Genomic DNA, 22,545 nt, shown 5'->3' with positions numbered 1-22,545 from the left:
TTGTAGCTGAGTTATAATAGTTATTTGTTGGATTAAGTGTCATTGATAACCATAGATGCTGCATGTTTAATAAATTCTGTAATAAATATAAAGAGAAGTTGTCTGTGATTATTGTGGGTACACTGGTTACTGCTGGTTGAGAGAATGGGTGTATGATGTCACAACTTTAATTTATCGAAATGCCAATATTTATTAAACAATAGTTGCACCTTATTTATCAATCTTGATTAATGATTGTTTTTATTCATATTAATGTTTTTAACAATTGATTTTTAATTAAGTAATTAAGTAATTAATTAATTTAATAATTGCTAAAACCAAGCATTAAAACCTCCAAACTATTTTTTATCATTACATATATGTCAGAAAATAGAAATATATTCTTTTATCTTACAAGTTTAGGAGATAGAATCAGGTTTCCTTAAATGCCTTTATTCATGTGTAAGAAAAAAAATCAAATGCTGGTTCTTTATATTCTAAAGAGAGTTTGAGAGACGTTCATGGCACTGTTTTACATTTCCTCTAACCCCATTTAAACACATCATCTCTTAAACAGACTCCTAAGAAGACACTTTGTGAAGCAGTTCTATTCTTCTTAGTCGATTCAAATCAATATGCAGTAATGGAGTTCTAAATCAGCCCTTATTGACTACCGCCTTATTTCCTTGGGTGATGAAAGATCTGCTTTGAAAGACTTCTTAGAGTTTGATTTTCTGTCCTCAGAATCCGGTGATCCTAAAGCAGACTGCTGACTGGATTTGCTTCCAAGGAAGTTTGGTTGTTGCTGCTTTTTTTGTGAACAACTTGATGCTCCTCACTCAGCAGAGTTGTCAGTTATGTCTGTATGGGGATGTCGTAGATGTCAGAGACCTGCCCTTGGCCTTCTGACATTAATCGAGTGGATAACGATGGCTGCTTGTTTATGCCCAAATAGTTGTAATTAGATGAGACAACCCTGATGTGTTTTATTGGATCAAGGGCTAATTAAGTGATAATGAAAGATTTTGCTTATGCATTTAAATGTCAGTTTTTAGTCTCATTTCTTCTGTATTTCTAATGAGTGTCTATATCTATTTTGATGCTGCAAAAGAATATTAAAGTGACTTTTATTTTTATACATTAGTGCTTAAACATCTGAGGATGGCTGTTTAATTAGTTAATTCTCAATTTTCAATGTTTTACAACAGCAGGAGCACAAATTCAGAGGGGAAAAGTCCACGTGTGTTGGTACTCTGCTGTAGCTCAGTGTGCTGCAGTATGTTGCAGTGAGACTAAATGTATTGTCTTAAGATGATTAAGAAGTCTTGCACTGCATTTTACTATTTGTTAAGATGTTAAATATTATATTTCCAACGGGGTTAGAAATAACACCTGTCAAACACCAAATGGAGGTATCATCTGTGAATTTTCTTGTCACTACCCAAACAGCTCTGATTCCACTCTGTAGTGGGATGTGGCTGTAAATACTGTAACTCCTTATACTGGCACTGATAAATGCCACTACCTCAACTAATGTGCTGTTCCTTACATCATTAAAACACATTTGTTTCTGACAATTGTCCAAAAACATTTCACAATAAAAGACTCCAGCTATTTGTCAAATGCAGTGGTGGACACAGGATGTTTGAGGGGCAGGGGCCAAAATGATTTTAAATAAAGTTCACCTACTGTGTTTACTGGGGCACCATTGTTCAAAAAGTTGTCATTCATAGTTTCATTTATGTTGAGATTTAATTTATGTTATTGGGCTTATACCTACTACACCTCTGTAAAAACAGACGAAGCATTTAACCATTGATTTAACCAAGATAGACAAGAGAGGATTTCACTGAAAATTTTATACCAAGGATTTCATAGCACTTGATGCGTCTGTTTTTCCACTGTAGACATGTGGTTTTGTCCATCAAGAGGACACCCTGCTAATAAAAAACAAAATCATTTTTCCTGTCCAGTCAGCCACTCAAGCCCATGAGGTTGAGCATGCAAAGAAAGCCAAAGTGAGGTGAAGTGGCTTCTTCAGGCTTATAAAAAAGAAAGCAATAGGTGAGGATCAGATTGAGTCCAGAATTAACGTATCCAAGCTAACACCAGCCGTCAACTCGATCAACCAGCTGAGTTTGGCGCTGAAGGCAGACTTAATGAACAATAATGCATGGGAAACTAAGTTGTCGGTTTGCACTGGCATGTACCTTGTAAGAAGTGGGTCAACAGAATGAAGGTTTGGATAATACCGATGTAGAATTTTTCAAGTTTTGTCTTGTCAGAGTGCCCAGACAGGGGGTAAACAGCACTACAAACCACACAGATTCAGTGAAAAGGTACAATATTATAGAATTTACACAGCGAGACCTACAAAAATATCTTTCTCTGGCCCAGTAATTTGGATTTACAGCTACCTCTTTCTCTGTTCTCATGCACACATGACTGGAGCGTTGCATTGCATGCTTGTGCATGAGCATGCAATGGATGATGCTAGTATGCAACACTCTTAATAGCACCTATAGCAGCGTATATAACTGAGGTGACTCTTGATAAAATAAAAAAAGTGAATAGAATATTCTGTTCCAGGCAGGGGTGGAAAAAAGACAACTATAATCCACCAATAGCAAAGGAACCAAAACAGTGATCACTGTTCAACACAAAATGTGAACACATCTCAACAATTAAAAATCTAGCTAAAACACATCCAAGCACTTTGTCCTAGAGAATTAGGGGATAACTCTGCTCCCCAGATTTTAAAGGGCAGTGGGTGGAACCTAGATCAGTTGACTCTTTAGAAAGCTGAATTAACATTAAATGGATCAATACTGTGAAATAACTCTGCCACTTCACTCAGAATGGAATTAAAGTTACACTTCAAGAGTTAACAACAATTCTGAAATGTTTAACACTGAGAATTCAACACTCCAGTTTTTGCTGTGCATGGTTCAGAAATATTTATTTGAACAAATATGTCAACTTAGTAACCTTGCAAAGCAGATAGATTTCACCCTAAGCTTCCATTTTAAGGGTGGAGCCTGAAGAGGGGGCAGTTGGCCGACAGTGCCACATTAGTCTTTGGTCAACCACCAGACCCCTCGGGTGTAGTCTGATTGATGATAGGTAGCACATATTTGATATGCTAGTGATTAAAGATTTGTTTTCTGATTTTAAGTTTTCTCATTTGTTTTTACTTTATTATTTGTTTGATAATATGTTGCCCCGTTGACAGTAAGTCAATGTTTTATACACAATGATGACTATAATACCCAAGATACTCATATTACTTTGACCATTCTTGCATGTGGAAATGCAAAACTATTCAAGTGATGGTATTTGTGTGACAAAATCAAGGATCTTTGAGATGCATTGAAGTGTTTTAGTAACAAATACATTCTGTACTACATAAGAATGTCTCCAGTAAAACTGAATGCTTAAATGTGCCTGAAAATAACTGGATTTTGCAGTGGAGGTTTGATTGAATTATCAACACAAGGCAAAAATGTTTACGCATTCAGAACTTATAAACATGCAGTGTTAAGTTTGAACTACTCCAGGGTGTAAGCAACTGTTTGATTTTTTCTCTATTTAGGAGTTGATTTTATTCTGAAATTTTAACCCTTGATTTAACAGTGTTAGATTTTAACACACTTTAACACTGAAAAATTTACTGTATAGTGATACTTGCGGGAAGGCCATAAAAGTATGTAATAAACATTTTTCAACACACTGTTGCTCTATATCTTTACCTCACTGGGGTTCCTCTAGGAAGGCAGATTCCTGGATCTCTCTACACCTGTTAAAAGGTTGACCGTTCACTGCAGTTTTTCCTCCTGTCTATAGAGGGCAGCCTTGTCACTGAAAACTCTGGACAGTGATTGTTTTGGTCTTTTCTTGTCTTTTCTCACGCTCAAAGAAACATGCAGATGCACACGTTTGCATGCACACACACACCATTGTGATTTTTTAGTGTGAGCATGTCTCTCTGTGATTGGGTATGGGCCTGTTTGAATTTTCAGCGTGGATTGGTTAATCCCATAATCTGATAATGACCCACTGTGCAGATTTAGTGATTAAAGTTCTGAGGCAAATGGTTGTTGCCATGGCTGCAATGGAGAAGAAGGAGAGAATAAATCTCTGTGACCAGAATGTGCGTGTTTATGTGTGTGGTTGAGTGAGTGTAGACAGGGAGACACTATTACTGCACAGAGAAGAGGTTCACTGTGATCTCCATTTACTAAGATAACTGTTAATTACAATGTCCTTCAAGACATGTGAGAATAAAATCACGTTGACTTGAAGGTTGTAAAAAAGCATAGTCCTCACTTTCCACTAAGCATTAGTTTTGAGCATCATAGTTATGTGGTCTGAAGAGAGTAGGCTTCGGTTGTAAGCAGGTGCAGCATTTTTGTTAGATTAAAGAAATTACTCTGCAATTTTAAAGATTACTTCATGCAGAGTAGAAATGAAGTAGCAAGCACTCTCCTTTTAGAAAAATACCAAAGTCTGCTGCAAGAGGCTTATAAATTTTACATATTAATCCATAAGACTGTCAAAAGACATTCTTTTGGAATTTGTTGGCATTAAATCTTTCAATATATTTGCATATTTTTACTATTTTTAGTTTTAAATTCACATTGCACACATGGTCTAGAATTCAGTGGGTAGCAGCTCAAGGTGTGATTCTTCCTCAAGTTCTAAATAATATATTAATAATCTCTGACAAAACTCTGGAATCCAAATCAATGAAACACGTTGCTTGTTCCATTTCTTGACACATATCATAAAGAAGGTTTTTGGGACTGGTTACATTTTCAGTGTTATATTCATAATGGGTAGCATGGTTTGATATTATGTTATTATTTAGCTGATAAACAAGAACACAAGTTATCAGAAGAAAAAGATTCAACAAATGGTTTCAAGGGGGAAATCCCCCAAACATTAATCCAAGCATTGTGATATATATCAGAATTTCTCTGCATCAATAATTGATCTGTATGTTTATACGTAGCTCATTTAGAGTATTACCCAGTGACAATCTATTTATTCTACACCAAGTGGACCAAACTTGGTGATATATTGACCCAAACTAGGCCAACTTTGTTGTTCCATATATGATCTGATATCATAAATGAAAAATGTTATCATAGGGCTATTTTATTTGAAAACACAGATCTAATTAATCACATGAGTTGTCATTTATTAATGAATTACAATCACATAATTTAATCCTATGAGAAGGACTGCATTACATTTGGATTTAAAGTTAACATATCATAACACATTTTAACACAGTCCCCTGTGGTTGTAATGAAACATCTGTGCTTTGGTCAAATTAAAATATGGATCATGCAACTGGAGGTTTTTGACCCTGAATAAACCAGCTCTAAACAGTCTTTCTCTAAACAATTGGTTCTGGAGTATGTCACTTCAATCCAAATGAGCTCCTTCTAACCCTGACGATCTCCTCTATGAGGTGTGCCAACAGAAGTACGGTAGTATGCTTTCATGGCTGTCGGTGTAGATATTAGGTTAGGGGCGGTCATTATTATAATGACTCGTTGTGATGTCAGAATGAACACAGATTCTGAACGGACCATCGGGTTTGTGTTTTCAAAAAAGGGAGGGCCATGAACAACAGACTGGGTTGGCTTCTTTTCTATTTTGTGGTTTGTTAGAAAGCCTTGATACACAGATATATGTGTAAAAATACTAAACCATGTCAGATGGTGATTATCTTTGGAATGGATGAAACAGGGAATATTAGGGGCACAGAAAATTTTGGCATGTGTTTTCTTGAAAGTTACAAAGCTTCTGTTAACAGTTGTGTAATGGCATCTGAGTTTGATTAATCTGCATACATTTTTTTTAATCATGTCACTTTTTCAGTGATTAATTACATGAAATTAATCAAAAAAATTGACAGCACTACTTTTAATTTTATTATTATTGAGTCCCCTCAACAAGGAGACTGAAATGTATGTGTAACTGAGTAGCTCTCTTATAAAGACCTATATTTAGCCATTGTATCATATGGATTATCCTTTGCCATAAGCTTATCTTCCCCTCATCATTTGTCATTCTCACACAGAATCTGATTTGCAGCACAGGCAGACAGTACTGTATGCAGAGTAAATGATACATCAAGAATCAGATATCCAGGCTTTTCTGTAAAAACAGAATTATGTTCCAAAGGTTGAAAGTTCCACTAAGTTTAACAAGGTATGTTTTCAACTGTTTAACAGTCATTCGTGTTTAATTTACTGGTAGATATTACTTGAGCCTGACTAGCATGTATCCTGGATATAGGCTGAGCTTAATTCAATTCTGAGAAATTTTCACATGTAATCTGTGTAGCTGTAAATGTATTTTTAACTGTTTTTTGCCAAGTGCATATATAAATGCATGAACTGGTCTTGATTCTTTGAAATAGATACTTCCTGAAATACTCTTTGCATAAGTTTCCATTTGCTGGCATCATAAACCCTAAAAACATGTTGTATTTCTCCATTAAAGACAATAGGCTAAGGCTATTTTGTTAAATGTTATTTTTAAGGGAAATGTAGATTTTCATAATAACACTCTTAAAGCCCCCTTGAAAGATCTGTTTCACTTGGTCATGCCTGTTCACAGCTGAAATTACACCACAAAAATCTAAACCATGCAGATTTGTGATGACAGAGCTGAATTTCTGCCATTAGATTTTAATGTCTTTCTGACAACTTTCTAAGATCTTTAGCCGCTGATTGGTGTGGTTAATGAAAAGTGATGGATATTAATAAAGCTTTATTTAAAATCTTAACAGAAAAGCTCTTTACAGTCTACCTCCAATATTCCCATGCACATACATATACAGAGAAAGCAACAATGTTGCCAGCTGCATTTTCATCAAGAGAAATTCTGTATTTAGAGTCGTTAGAAGTCTTGCTTAGTGTAGAGTGACATCTTCTAGCCTTACAACCCTTCAGAGTTGTCTTTTGCTCTCTTGACTCTGATGAAACTGTTTAACTGAGCGAAATACTTCAAATTAAAGGTTCTCACCACCTCTAAACTCATTCCGCACCTTTCTATCTTTAAATAAAATAGAGCTGTTAATTTTTTTCAAGCACCAATAATTCACATTGGTCTTTTCTAAAAGACTATTAATGGTCGAGAATTCAGTCATGAATTATCCTGCTCATGCAACTTGAGCTCGTTTCAAGTCACAAATACTTGCTCTTGTCCAACAGGCAGATCAAGCGGAAGTATCCCTAAATAGGTCTATGTGTGAAAACCCACATGAGCTTTGTTGAAATAATTTCCAGCGTTAAAGCTATCTGTGCCTTTTTTAATTTCGGCGACTTTAGTTATGTAAGAGATTAATTCTGTGGGTTAAGGTGGAATGTTTGGCGTTGACTGTCTGGTTAACTGGAATTAGAGGCTGGCTGTGTAGACAGACCACCTTGAGGTTGCATGCTGAGGGTTGAAGGCAGGGGGTTCTCCGACAGACCTACCAAACTACCGTCTGTCAAACCGGAGAAGCGGGCTCCATGTCAAAATGCCAACCTTTTCCGTGATGTACAAAGGAGCTGTCATCATAAGCAGGTAAACAAAAGGAAAGCAAACGAAACGGGTTATGTTGCGTGGGGTGGACTGTTGTCGAAACACTGGCTGACGCTGCTGTATGCCTACTTTTGTGAAGTAATCACTGTAGAATCTAGTGGTGCTTAAGTGAATGTTTCGGCTAATGTTTCTAACAAGTGTATTGTAATGTTTACCGATTGAGGGGAAAACACCGTGTAGTTGATGCGGGTTTCGTGCGATGCTCGCGCGCTAAGCATTTAACTCTAATTCTGTCAACCAGCTAACATGTGGGGCTGCATTTAATTTTCGATAATGAAGGAGCAATGTGTCGAGATGTATATGCGGAATTTCAAAGACACAAGAAAATCTCGATTTCAACATAAGCTATAGGCGAGGTCGGACAGCAGAAAAAAAGCTGGTGAGCGCGTGTTTTTCTGGGGTTATTTAGCTCGACAGAAAAGGATAGACCTGTCACCATCTGTCTGCTGCTCGTGCGTCGCGCGCATTAAGAGCTGAGTACATTTGGTCGCTGAAGCAATGATGGTCATATAATGTAGGTTATATTTTATTCAAAATGTTTTTCTTGAGATAATCTTGGACAAATTATAGGCTATTCTTTAAGGACTGCTTTGCTTGAAAAACAGATAGACTTAATATGAAGTCATAACTTAAACCAGAGCAACAGTAGCTTTGATAATGATCAGAGGTCTTCTGTTTGTTTTATGCAGCCGAGAGTTTCTTCAATAGCCTTGTTTTTCTCAACATGTTAAAGGTTAGGGTTATTTATTTGGATAAAATAATGAAGTTTTTATTTACCAGTTGCGCCCTAGACAATTTAAATCCTCGTATTATTAAATAATAGCCTATATGAGCCTTTTTCTTTGTGTTGTGGTCATTCTTCAGCATAAAGCCACATCTAATCAAGGACTTGTATTAGAACCTGACTTAAAAATTAATGTAAATGTAGAAGTGAAGCCTAATTCAAATCTGTCTTAGCTGGGATCATGAAAGTGTTGTTTTGCCTATTGATTTGATTAATTGATTGATTGATTGATTGATTGACTTAGTTTCGTTTCCCTCATCATATTAAGTAATCAGTTGTAACTTTAATTCTTGCTTCTGATTCAGAGCCATAGAGGCATAGACACGTGACTTTAACAAGCATGGTCAGTTGGCTACAGAAGAGATTTCATCTGATTGAATGTAGCTCATGAGCAGTTTAGTAAATGAAGTTAAAAACCCAATGGTCTTCTTAAGCATTTAAGCATTCAGCATAGCCTCGCAGATTCCTGTTGGTCACAACCACGTTCGGCCTCGCTGACTGATTTATTACTTCTTGTTTGTTTGTTTTTTTATATAGTTGATTTATTCAATGATTGATTTAAAGAGATACAAACTTTTGAAGTAAACCATGTATATTTAGCTGTTTTGCTTCTCCAGTGAGATTATGTTAGATCATGCAAGGACTGATTTATTGATAATGACCCCTTTGCTGTTAAAAAATGATATTCTTGTTATTTGGACATAAGAAAAACTGGATGTATCCATATTTTGACTTAAAGTAAGTCTTACAACAGTTGGAGTTTCAGGCTTTCGCTGATGATACTGTAGTTATATTATTAATAAACACCTTGTCACACCTTGTTGGAAGGAAACCAGACAAGGCACTGTATGTTTCATTGTTGAGAATGCATTGTCCAAGATTTCCAAAATATAAACACTAAGATCTCTCATAATTACCCATCATGTGATGCTGATAATATTGACAAGGAAACTGATGGAGAGCAACAGGCCCAGTCTCCATTATTTGGAACATGCTATGTATTGTTCAGTCTGAGCAGAGCAACATAGCCGTAGCCAGCTATGAGGTCACTGAGGTCCGGACCTTGGTAAAAAATTTCAGAGAGAAAAAAAAACATAGAAGAAACCCCAAACACCATGTTAAACACAAACACACACCGGACAGCTTTTATTTTGAAACCGCATGCAGGAAGATATCTGAATACGTCTAGAAGCGTCTAAACTGCCTTATTTCACAAGAAGAAGAAGAAACTATCTGAAGTCAGGCCCTCCTCTGCCTAGACGCAAACTTCACATAGCGCGTAGGGCCTCAACATTGTGGGGGCCTCACTTTGAGGATCTGTTTTTATTCTCTCTCTCTCTCTGCACATCAGTCCAGTGTTTGTATGATAAATATGATCAAGCGAATGTATATGCAATGTTGACCAAACAAAAATTTTACCTGGTCGTTGCGTTAGTAAATCAACCCTCACAATGTCTGTTTGTGGAAACCAGTGCCATCCGTGATCAGTGAGGTGGGCTCTGTGTGCGCTCGCTCTCCCTTTCTCTCTCTCTTTCTCCTGACGTTTGCAGCACAGAAACTTTAATCACATGTGGCCTGTGTATCCACCTGTTATTCTGCAACCTCTCTTGTCAAAAGTCAGCTCCTACTATCCTTTTGTTTGTGAATTTATGGTAAAACTCCATAAAGCTCCCGCGCTGGTTCTGACCAGGAATTAATTGACATTGTAGAACTTCTTCTCACTGAGCAGCTGTTTTAAAATCCGATTGTGGGTGAAAACAAATAAACTCTTTAAAAGTCAGATAGACATTAAAAGTATCACCTTTATTATTGCGACAAGGAATATGATTATTGAAAGCAATGATCATTTTTGTGACCTTTTTTCAGATAAAAGTTAGTTTTGCTGAAAGACACAGGCTTGTGGGAGTTTTTGGTATGTTATCCTTAGTGATGACTCAATTACAACTAAGAATTGCCTCTTTTATATTAAACTAACTCAGGCTAAATTGCAATTTGTACAAACTCTGTATGTACTATTGTAATACAGAGATGGTGTGTGTGTGCGTGTGTGTGTGTGTGTTATGCCACAGCATAACAAGTTTGCTTATATATATATGTATATATATTAGTGCTGTCAAACGATTAAAATTTTTAACCAGATTAATCACAGGGTTGCTGTGGATTAATTTTGATTAATCATGATTAAATATCATTCATTTTTAATAATAATAATAATAATAATATCTTGAATTTATATAGCGCCTTTCAAGAAACTCAAGGACACTTTACAGGAACACATATACATGGACAAACTATGTGAGGGGTAGGATGAGTGTAAGGGGTGGTTTAGTGAAGACTGTAGGCTGTGGTGAACAGGTGGTGCTTGAGACGTTTTTTGAAAATGTCCAGAGATGGAGCACTATGAATGTCTGCAGGAAGAGTGTTCCAGAGGGTGGGGGCTGCAGCACTGAAGGCTCTGTCTCCATAGGTTCGGAGTTTGGTTTTGGGCATGGAAAGTAGGCCGGTGTCTGAAGATCGAAGGTTGCGGGATGGTGTGTATGGATGGAGGAGATCAGAAAGGTACTGGGGAGCCAGAGCATGGAGAGATTTGTATGTGAGGAGGAGGACTTTGTAGTTGATACGGGACTTGATAGGGAGCCAGTGGAGGTGGATGAGGGTCGGAGTGATGTGTTGCCAGGGTCTAGTGCGGGTGAGAACTCTAGCTGCAGAGTTTTGGACGTACTGAAGCCTGTCCAGGGTTTTGCTGGGAACTCCAGACAGGACTCCATTACAGTAGTCCAGGCGGGAGGTTATGAAAGCATGAATGAGTGTTTCAGCCACAGAATCAGGGAGTGATGGTCGGAGTCTGGAGATGTTCTTGAGATGATAGAAGGCAGATTTGGTGACAGACTTTATGTACGATACGATCTATATAAATCGTATTTTATTTTGCATAAGCAAACAGACTCAATCTCCGACAAACGTATGCTTGGCGTTAATGTGGTATTTTAAGCTGGAAGCACTCAAGTGAAAAGAAAATTCCTTCCTGCAGAATGTGCATAATACTTTATGTCGGTCAACTGTTCCATCTTGTTTTTTTTGTTTGGTTTTTTTTTGTACCCAAATTTCCCATCTAGAGGGCCAACGTGCTGTTTAGCGTCTTCCATATTGAGTTGGTTGGTCACTACCGGATCAACAGCCCATTTTCCATGCGCGGCGGCATGCTTGACGGCAAGCTCGACGGTAACCCTAATTGGACAAACTGTCTGAAATGGGTTGCCAGATATGTTTCAGGGATTTTGAGTCATTATGCGCTGTAGTTGGGTTAATTGGGTTAAAACTTTTAATCAGATTAATCATGATGATGGATTAATCTGCATTAATGCGTCAATTTTGACAGCCCTAATATATACAGTATAAATTCTGGACCTCACTGATTTTGAAACCCTGGCTACAGCCCTGCAGATCAGTACCAAAATCCTGCTTTAATCACATGAAAAGGACTGGACAGAGAAAAATGGGGTAAACAGGTTGGGCAGTCGTATGGCATAACAGTTCTCTCTGCCAATGAACTTTACAGTACAGCAATTGAGCACTTACCAAGAGGCTTTTATGATTTCACCATGTGTAACCCTGCAGGGTATTATCCTTCAAGTCAGCTGTGAAATTGAGTGCATTTTGTGTGTAGGTGTGTGTGTGTACAAGCACTTGTCTGCCAATCAGGAATAGTCTTGCAGACTAAATAACCAAATCCATGGCCTGCATGTACTTGACTGCCTTTTTAATTACTTTTTCATATATATATACAGTGCTTAACAAATTTATTAGACCGCCTGTCATATTTGTCTCAGAGACCATCCAGCATCAGGAAGTGCTTTAATGCGGACTCTTTCATTTTCAGTGAGCTCTCCACGTTTTACCATCTTGAACAGGAATGAAGAATTTCAAACTGAATTCACCTTTTTATACCCAAATTTGAGCCGGCTCCCTGGGCTTCTCTGAGAAGTCAGAAATTAATCAAGCATAACATTCACTAAAACAAATTTTTCTGTTCAGGAATGCAAGTAAATAACTGGAATTTGACATATTAATCAAGAATTAATAATGTGCTTTACTATTTTTTTCAGGTTTTTTGTAAATCAGTAAATTTGAAAATTCATGGATAACAATAATAATTATATTTTAGCATTAAAAATATCATTTGGGTTAAAGAGCTTCTACATATTGGTGTATTAACCATTGCAGAAACATAAAAAAATGATTTTGGTAATTACCAATGCTGTTTATTTAGGGCAGCTGTGGCATCAACCTTTCTTTGGGTGGTGGTCTAATAAATTTGTTAAGCACTGTAGTTTTGCATCAGTTGCATAAACAACAATGTGCTGCTCCACCAGATAAAGTTTGTCACATAGCTTTTGTCTGCCTAACTATCTATTGGAAAGGGGTGAGGGCTAGAAGTAGAAAGGGTCAAAGACACTCTACAGACATCCACAGAGCTCTGTGCCTGTACAAGTACCGTAACTTACAAACAAGTTACAATATCATTAAGATAAAGGCTGACTTCTAAGTAAAGTGTTTGCTGCTCCGTGAAGAGAACTAATGCATCATGTAGACTCTCCAGCGACTCTTACATGTTTGTTTTTGCCTGCAGATTTCAGTGCATGTGTGATTTTCTCCTTATTATAAAGCACATCAGAAACTTGTGTTTACATCAGTCTAAACCGTTTTGACTGTGGAATACAGCAGAGTTAACCTGGCATGCCAGATGGATGAGTTTAACACATCCATCTGGAAAACCACTCACAGACAGTGTTTGGGAAAGGGCAGAGTCTTTGAAAAAAACTCAGAGAGTAATTGGATAAACGTTCTGTCTGTCACATCTTTACGGGCTAATCAAAGCAACAAAACATGTGACATCATAGCCGCTACCAAGCTGTGCCCCTACTGAAGGAGTAAACTACATATAGAACTGCATAATGCGAACCATGGTGACTATAGACATGTCAGTACACGACTTTTGTTGTTTTTGAAAAGAAAACAACTCACTGCTGTTTATTGTTCTTCTTTTAACAAAGAAATGTCGTCATGTTCTGATGAAACTGGCGCTTTAGCAGCATCCACGCTAATGTCTTCCACCATAACGGCACTGGCCTCTTGTTGGCGCTTGCATATGTCACGACTCTGCCGTGCCCGAAAGTACTACCCCTTGTCACTGATTGGTCCTGTCACTTTCTAACCTGACCCAAATGGTTCAGATGACGTAAGTGACTGAACCAGAGAATTCTCTTCCATCGTGTTCACTATACCATCCATTGTGTATTGAAGCTGCTCGCCACAGGCAGGTCTTCTCTAACTGAGTCAGTAACTTCACTCATGGTGCTAAAGTGTCTAATGCCCAAAGGCATTCTGGTAAAACTCTGCAGATAAGGGATGATTGTCAAATAATTAGAGTACAATGACAAAAATTCCCGAAATGATTGAGTACATCCATCCATCCATCTTCCTCCCTTTATCCGAGATCGGGTCGTGGGGGCAGCAGCCTAAGCAGGGAAGCCCAGACTTCCCTCTCCCCAGCCACTTTGTCCAGTTCTTCCTGGGGGATCCCAGGCCAGCCGAGTGACATAGTCTCTCCAGCTTGTCCTGGGTCTTCCCCGGGGCCTCCTCCCAGTGGGACCTGCCCAGAACACCTCACCAAGGAGGCGTCCAGGAGGCATCTGGACCAGATGCCCAAGCCACCTCATCTGGCTCCTCTCAACGCGGAGGAGCAGCGGCTCAACTCCGAGTCTCTCCCGGATGGCCGAGCTTCTCACCTTATCTCTAAGCGAGAGCCCAGACACGCTGCGGAGGAAACTCATTTCAGCTGCCTGTATCCGTGATCTTGTTCTTTTAGTCACAGCCCACAGTTCGTGACCATAGGTGAGGGTGATCGGAGAGGGCATTCCACCCTTTTCCGACTGAGAACCGTTCCAGTGAAAGCTGAAGGTCACAGCCTGATGAAGCCAACAAAACCACATCATCTGCAAAAAGCAGAGACCTAATCCTGAGGCCACCAAACCGGATGGACCAAGCTCTGGCACCGGTCGTACAGGGACCGAACAGCCCTTATCATGGGGTCCGGTACCCCATACTCCCAGAGCACCTTCCACGCTGCGGGTTTGCTCCGGCCGAAAGGAGAGTGACCTCGCCCTCTGGAAGCGCGCAGCCCTGATCATCAGGAAGAGATCACGGGAAAACTGCGAGTTCACACAGGAATAGCATGTCAACAGCGAACTATTTTACCTTTTGGCGTTAATTTATCATCCTTTCCAGTATAAGTCCATGATATTATTGCTTCCTCTATTGAGTGAGTACATTAGGAATGTAAAAGGTTCATGTTTGCTTAAAGGATCTGTGGTTCATGCAAAATTCTTTGGCTAAATGTCCCCAAAAGTTAACTTTTCCTTGTCAATGGCGCCATTGTAGCTCTGTGACCCACTGACCTCTCAGTGACCCTTTGCTCTCGCTGCAGGATGAGACATAATGTTGATAAAGTGATGATTTACGATCAGGATCCCATGCGTTGTGTTTTATTTTGAAGGAACCGGATGTTCTACACTTGTGGACTTCCATGGTTGGTGCTTTCTGAACGACAGTGAATTTACGAGGTTTGGCAGCGGCCAGCGCTGAAATAGACCTGCAGCGTATCTGAAACAAAGCGGAGCGGAGTGGCGCTCCAGTCACGCTCCAGTCACGCTCCAGTCACACGCCGCTGCCGGTCTGGAGCCCCAGCTATGGAAATGCTATGATAGACTAGAGAGGGAGCGGAGTGCCTCGCAGTTCGATTTGCCGGCATTCCGCAGTGTGCCACAGCGCGCACGCTGTATATGGAAATTCGGGGTTAGAAGTATTCCTTCCACAGACCTACAACGTCCAGAGACGAGGTCAATAGCACGCCAACTCCACAATACAAGGTGTTAACAGCGCACTGCTTCCCCCTCCTGAGACGCTGGATGGTGGTCCAGAATCTTCTTGAAGCCTCTCCGAACTCCTCCCACGACCAAGTTTTTGCCTTAGCAACCTCTGAAGCCGCAAACCGCTTGGCCTGTCGGTACCTGTCAGCTGCCTCTGGAGTCCCACAGGCCAAAAAGGCCCGATAAGACTCTTTCTTCGGCTTGATGGCATCCCTCACCGCTGGTGGGTCGGGGGTTGCTGCCACAACAGGCACCAACAACCTTACAGCTGCAGCTCCTATCAGCTGCCTCGATGATGGAGGCATGGAACACGGCCCACTCGGCCTCAATGTCCCCCGCCTCCCCCAGAAGGTGAGAGTTGAAGCGCCTTCTGACAGGGGACTCCGCCAGACGTTCTCAGCAGACCCTCACAATACGTTTGGGCCTGCCAGGTCTGACCAGCATCCTCCCCCACCAGCCGAGCCAACTCACCACCAGGTGGTGATCGGTTGACAGCTCCGCCCCTCTCTTTACCCGAGTGTCCAGTACATGTGGCTGCAAGTCCGATGATACTACAAAGTCGATCATCGAACTGTGACCTAGGGTGTCCTGGTGCCAAGTGCACATGTGGACACCCTTATGCCTAAACATGGTGTTCGTTATAGACATTCCATGACGAGCACAAAAATCCAGCAACAGAACACCACTCCGGTTCAGATCAGGGGGGCCATTTCTCCCAATCACCCCCTTCCAGGTCTCACTGTCATTGCCCACGTGAGCATTGAAGTCTCCCAGCAGGACGAGGGAGTCCCCAGAAGGAGCGCTCTCCAGCACCCCCTCCAGTGACTCCAAAAAGGGTGGGTGTTCTGTGCTGCTGTTTGGTGCTTATGCACAAACAATAGTCAGGACGCGTCCCCCCACCCGAAGGCAGAGGGAGGCTACCCTCTCATCCACTGTACAGGCTGTCAGCCCGGGGGCAATCAGTATGCCCACACCTGCTCTCACCAAGGGCAACTCCGGAGTGGAAAAGAGTCCAACCCCTCTCAAGAGGACTGGTTCCAGAGCCCAAACTATGCATCGAGGTAAGACCAACTATGTCTAGCTGGTACCACTCAACCTCACACTCAAGCTCAGGCTCCTTCCCCACCAGAGAGGTGATGTTCCACATCCTCAGAGCCAGCTTCTGCAGCTGAGGATTGGACTGCCAAGGTCCCCTCCTTCGACCACCGCCCAGCTTACATCGCACCCGACCTCTATGGCCCCTCCTATGGGTGGTGAGTCCATGGGAGGGGGGACCCACGTTGTCAGTTTGGGCTGTGCCGGGCCCCATGGATGCAGGCCCAGCCACCAGGCGCTCGCCATCGAGCCCCACTTCCAGGCCTGGCTCCAGGAGGGGGCCCTGGTGACCCACGTCCAGGCAAGGGAGATTGGATTCCGTCCTGCTGTTCTGCCATATGAGGTTTTTGAGCCGTGCTTCGTCTGGTCCCTCACCTACGACCTGTTTGCCTTGGAAGACCCTACCAGGGGCATGATGCCCCTGACAACATAGCTCCTAGGATCACTGAGGCACGCACCACGTTAAGGTGGCAGCTCAAGGAGGGATACAATTTCCTCAAGACTGAAAATGTCTCCAGGCCACAGGCTGCCTAGTGGTTTGAGGCATGCCCCGTGTACGTGTTTGACTCTGGCCTATGGCTCTTTCCCACATCACTCCCCAGCTCTCTCATCCCTGTTTCCGATTCTGTTCACTGTCCGCTGTCAATAGAGGCATTACAATTTAAAAATAAAGAAAAAAAAACATGAAAATGTGTCCAATCAACAGAAAAATAGAGTTCAAATAGCTATTTTGGATTTTTAAGTGAACACAACTCACATTTTTTAACAACCCTCTACTGTTCGGTCTTACAGTTTAGGATTAAAAACCATGGAAACAATGTCACAAAAACCTTTTCATTTAATTTACCTGAGCCTTGGGGGGGCTCTATAGCGCTCTGTGTGTGTAATTTACTGGCCATCCAAAAAGTCTATTGAGTGAAATTGTTGTATAAATATTTATTAAAACATGTTTCCTAAAAAACTGGGACATCATTTAAAATGTAAATAGAAATGGAATGGAAAAGAGTGCAACAATTCAGAAAAAATATCCCTCACAAAAAATTGCAGTGATTTTTGGGGTTTGTTTGGAACCACTCACAATACATAAGGTGACATCATGAAAGATTCTGAGAATCTGAAGACATTTCTGTCTGCAGGGGTCCAGGCAGAAAACCAACATTGAATGTCCATGATCTTCTTTCAGTTGGCACTGTATTATCAAAAGACAGTTCTGTAGTGGACGTTACAGCATTGTCCCAGGAACATTTTCAAAAGTCATTGAGCACAGCTCGTTGCTACATACAAGAAATGAACTAACTCTGTTAGTTAAAATAAGGGGTTTGCAGTTTTAGGGGTTTAAAAAAAATCTCCACTGTCCAAATGTGAAACAGCGCATGTGCACCTGTTTCACACACATACTAGACTACTCTTATGTGGACAGTTTAAAAGTTGTAGAAGTATCTTCTGAGTTTGTTTTACTGTATACTACGCACTGATCGCTAAAGTTTTGCAGTTCACTCAAAATGAACACTCTTAAATAGTGAACAATCTGAGGAAATAATCAATTCTTGCTGTGTTTCACTGGTAGAGTTGATCTTTATTCATTTTGAAGGTTGGCAGTTTGACTTACTGATGGGACATTAATAAAGCATCCTCTTAAAGAATGCATGTATAAATGGTTGTATGATTGGCTGAATACGTCATGTATGGGAAAAGCAGTTTGAGGGGTTAGAGGACTAGAAATGCTTACCTTTGTCTATTTGAACTTGATACAAAAGGTTTTTTGTCTGTTTTGCCTTGTTATGGTCTCTCCAAGCAAAAGTTAAGCGTATTTGATTTGCGAGCCGCTTGTATATTCCCTTTGCATATTGCATTTTGGGAGTATGTTTAAAGTAGCAAAATCGCTGATGAGTCATGTTTGCTGTGTAAGTTGTAAGTTTAATGTGTGCAGTGTAAATGGGCTGTTCAGTATGTTTAATATTAATTAGTTATATGCACACCCAGAGTGTTTTGCATTCACATGATAAAAACTTTTGTCTTTCATTTATTGACATGATCATCTAAGAATTCACAGCACGTTTCTCTCTGTTTTTCAGAAGAAACAAATAATTAACTAAGAAAATCAGAGAAAATATATATATATATATTTATAATGTAATATTTCAAAAACAGAGGGGAAAAAATCCCAATGTCAATGCACTTTACTTCTTATATGACAGAAAATGTGTTTTTTTTTTCTTAAAGTTAGATAGCTTTTGAATAAACAGTTTTGTCAACCAACAATTTATCCTCTTCTCCATTTCCCTCCATCTCTCCATCTCAGGACACTAATGGGTCCATATGGAGTTGACCGAGCTGTTCATTCCATGGAGTTTACAGACTGTGAGAATGGCCTGGGTGAGTATGTTATCGTTATACCAAAGATATATATTAAATGTCTTTCCAGTGAAAATAACAGCCAGCTTTGTATTGCTGAAATGATTGCAATCCAAACTGTTAAAGGTTTGTCTCTGCAGAATATTTATGCTTGTCTGTTTGCCGGGGTGTGGAAGTAGGTCATGTTGCAAAGCCCTAACCCACTTAACTCAGCTGGGTTAAGAATACAGGGAGCTGCTGCTGTTATTATCCCAACTTCACTTCTACTCTGTGCTTCAACCTTTTTCAATTAAAAGAACTACAATCTCTAAAATGTTTAACTATACGGTTTTACACGTTTTGAGTACCTTTTCAAAACTGAACTGCAAATGAGTCAAATAGCAGGAAAATGGTTTTTATTATATAATATTGTTTTTTAGTAATCCATGTGTAATCACACTGCCAGCATTGCATTTCTCCTACAATGAATCCACATTCATATAAGCCTTTTAAATGTGTTTGACAGCAAAACAGCACTGCAATATAATATAAAGCTTACAGATTTTTTTTCCTAGTTTCCAATGAAATTTAAAGTATCATGTAAATTTTTTTTCATAAAGTGTAATATTTCTTTCTTAAGAACAACTAGTATCTTGCATAGTAGCACACTCTGTCAATGCAAGACATATGTAAGCACTTACAGCTGTCTACTTATGCTTTAATGATGGATATACAGATATGCAAATATTCATAGAGAGAGAAGCCTTTTGATGACAACATAAGGCATCTCCTTGATACTATAGACCAGGGAGTGCTTGTGGCTCTTTTAAGGCTTACTTGGAAAACTAGTCTTCCCGAAAAAAAAAAAAAAGGAAACACTGTAATCAGAAAAGGTTCATTGCAATATATCAATAACTTGACTTCCCACATAGAGATGATAGGCTTGAATTGTCAAATTTAAATGTAAACCTTCATTTTCAATCTGTGAGTTATTACTGTATATTATTACCTATTCTATTTTTCTATTTTCAAATCCACCAGTGATAAATATTGCCAAAGAAAGAATATAATTAAAAAAAAAAAAAAAAAAAAAAAAAAAAAAAAGCTACAAAATGAGGACAAAACAATACAATGTGTGGAAGAGCTGCGGGTGTGTGCCAGGAGCAGTTTTAGTTATTTGGAGGCACTGGACAAAGACCAATCTGAAACCCCTCCCTGTTAAAAACATGAATAAAGAGTGGAAAACAAATTCAAAGCTTTTCTTTAAACTTAACAAAGCCACAGAACTACAGTACATTTCCAATTCAGAAATATAAAAAAACAAAACAGAAAACATTACTTCATCAGTTCAGGGAAAACAAAACTTAACCTCAGCACATACTAAAATAAAAAATAATCCTAAATATAAAGCTGAGGCAGGAAAGCAATGAACTATAATATTATTTATTATGATGGAAAACTACATAAATTCTACATGCACACAATTTGTGTGCATTAAGAGGAAGTAGGTTCAAGAGGGCTAGTTTCTCGGCCTGTTTAATGCATTTATTATGATGCACTGCAATTATTTATGTTTTTATACCTGGTTATATATGTAGGCTATAAGAAAGGCCAAAATATGCAACAAATAATTCTAAAACTGACTTAATTTTCTTTTTGCTTGTTTTGTATTATGTTGATTTAGGTTTGGTGTCAGTATTCTGCAAACTATCTTTATATCTAAACAGTCCTTTATAATTTAATGAATGATGATTATACTATTATTATTTGGCTGTCATGGCCAGAGTCACTTTTGGAGGTGATTAAAGACAAATTGATGTCAGTCATGGATCTGACAAGGAGGAAGAGGACGAAAACAGCAGAAACCAGTGAGGGAACATTGACAGGCAGAGGTGCAGTGTGTGGGACTGCAATCATTTAGTGCCTAGATTGAGTTATGAGACCAGGTCATATCTATATATCACACTTTACACTGTGGAGGTTGTTTTTTTTCTGTCTCCTGATATTTGCTCTAATTTAGATTATGCGCCAAGTCAATCACGTCTTATACATTAGTCTAGAGTATTTTACACTGTTGAAAACTGTACACTGTTCAAAAATTCCATGTAAAATAAGTTGGTGCCTGCTGCTGCCAGCTCTTTACCGTTTTTTTGTTTGTTTGTTTGTTTGTTTGTTTGCTTTTTTAACAGTATCTGTACAATAATCAATTTTACAGTACTAGACTCTAAAACAGAAAGTCAGTATAATCCTGTGATTCAATGATTTGAGAGTAAAGAACTGGCAGCAGCAGACGGCAGCAATGTACTGTAATTTTATAGTACTCATACTGTAAACTAGAAACAATGTAAAATCCTGAATTTTACTATTTAAATTCAGTTTTTCTAGATAATGTCAGGAAAGGATTACAATTATAAACTTTGAGCCTGATTTGCTATTTTAATTTTACATTCTGCAAAGGTATTTATGAATAGGTTAAAATAAATACCCCTTTAGAAATATTTTATAGAAAACAAGCCACTTAGAAATGTAAAGATCAATCATGTTGCCCAACATTCATTTCATAAAGGCAGTACAAGAAGAAAGCTTTGTGCTAGCAAACCAGTGCAGCTGACAAAGCCAGAAATGTTTAACGAAATGTGATTTTTAAATATTTGAGATTGAAGTTATTTACATTAATCATTTTTTGATGATGACCAATTTTATTCTAAACAAGAAATTTCACATTACTTTGGCTGCGTTGACTAGAAGTGTAGGTAAGGAGAGTTCTCATATTAATATATCATTAGTCTTTGAGGTGTCCCCACTGACTGTAACTGACTCCTGGGATTTCTCTGTGTCCCTCTTCTCAGTCAGTTTTAATGGCGTACCTACCAAAACTACCATTAGTCAGAAATTAAATGTCAGAATTAATGTTTGCATTTATATGAGATGATCATGAACTCAGTCAATAAAATATTCCCAATGAATGAGAGGGTGGTAAAGCAACTTAGAGCATGGCTGTGAGTGTGAGAGAAATAAGGACTGATTAGAAGTCGCAATGCTTACCTTTAAATTAAATGTTCAGGCAGCCACCATGAGTTAGAAGACTCGGCTCAGTAACATCAAGAAGCATGAGCTTTAACCTGCCACAGACACTGTTCCACCTGAAACAGAAAATTAAAACATCAGAAAGATTCTTGTCTGATGCAAAAGTCTTAACATTAAAGATCATTCATGTTCTCCTGTAACACAGAGACACCTTAAAAGCCTGTGATCAACTTTATACAGTATGTTTATTTATTGAGCCTGCTTAGAAACATGACTGCTGATGAGGAGTCAGAGGAAGGCTGAGTCTCAGTATTTTTACTTCAATTCCAAAATGGTTAAAACTTGCCAAAACAGAAACACGACTGTTTTAGTTTAATTTAAACATGACAATATAACATAAACACAGTCAGGAATACTTCTACTGCACTAATACAACAGAGGTAGCTTAAATAAAACATGACAACATATCCACAGTTATAAATCCTGCAGCGAAAGACTTTAAAATTAACATTATTCACAATGAGTACGAAAATCCAATAACAGAAGTGCAACAGTACAGAGAAAACACATTACAACAACTATTTACTCATTTTAAATATTTTATAAATACTTTTTTACCAACTCTATTTAAAAAAAAGTTACTCCTGTAAGTGAATCTCCATTCCTACAAACTCAAAGAACAGCATTAGGAGGCTGTAAGCTAGCTGAACTTTTGTAAACAGAAATCGTTCTTATACCTTAGCTATGGCTGTCAAAATATGACCACAGTAAGCAAAAGTCCCCTCAAAGAGAAAA

At 39.0% G+C, this 22,545-nt stretch overlaps 1 protein-coding gene across 2 annotated transcripts in view; it reads left to right on the top strand.

Moving 5' to 3' along the window:
* Positions 1-22,545, top strand: part of si:dkeyp-72e1.9 (syntaxin-binding protein 4) — a 71,836-nt gene that overhangs the window by 7,002 nt on the left and 42,289 nt on the right. The window contains exons 1-2 of one of the 2 annotated variants that reach the window (XM_041816771.1): positions 7,388-7,563; positions 18,692-18,765. In XM_041816771.1, coding sequence (XP_041672705.1) covers positions 7,517-7,563; positions 18,692-18,765 — 121 coding nt within the window. In that variant the 5' untranslated portion in view covers positions 7,388-7,516. Of the gene's footprint in view, positions 1-7,387; positions 7,564-18,691; positions 18,766-22,545 lie in introns of those variants that run through there. The other variant, XM_041816770.1, reaches the window with a different exon arrangement.

The sequence above is a fragment of the Cheilinus undulatus genome, linkage group 21 (genome assembly GCF_018320785.1).
Source record: "Cheilinus undulatus linkage group 21, ASM1832078v1, whole genome shotgun sequence".
Lineage (NCBI taxonomy): Eukaryota > Metazoa > Chordata > Actinopteri > Labriformes > Labridae > Cheilinus > Cheilinus undulatus.
This window is presented reverse-complemented; position numbering and strand designations above follow the sequence as displayed.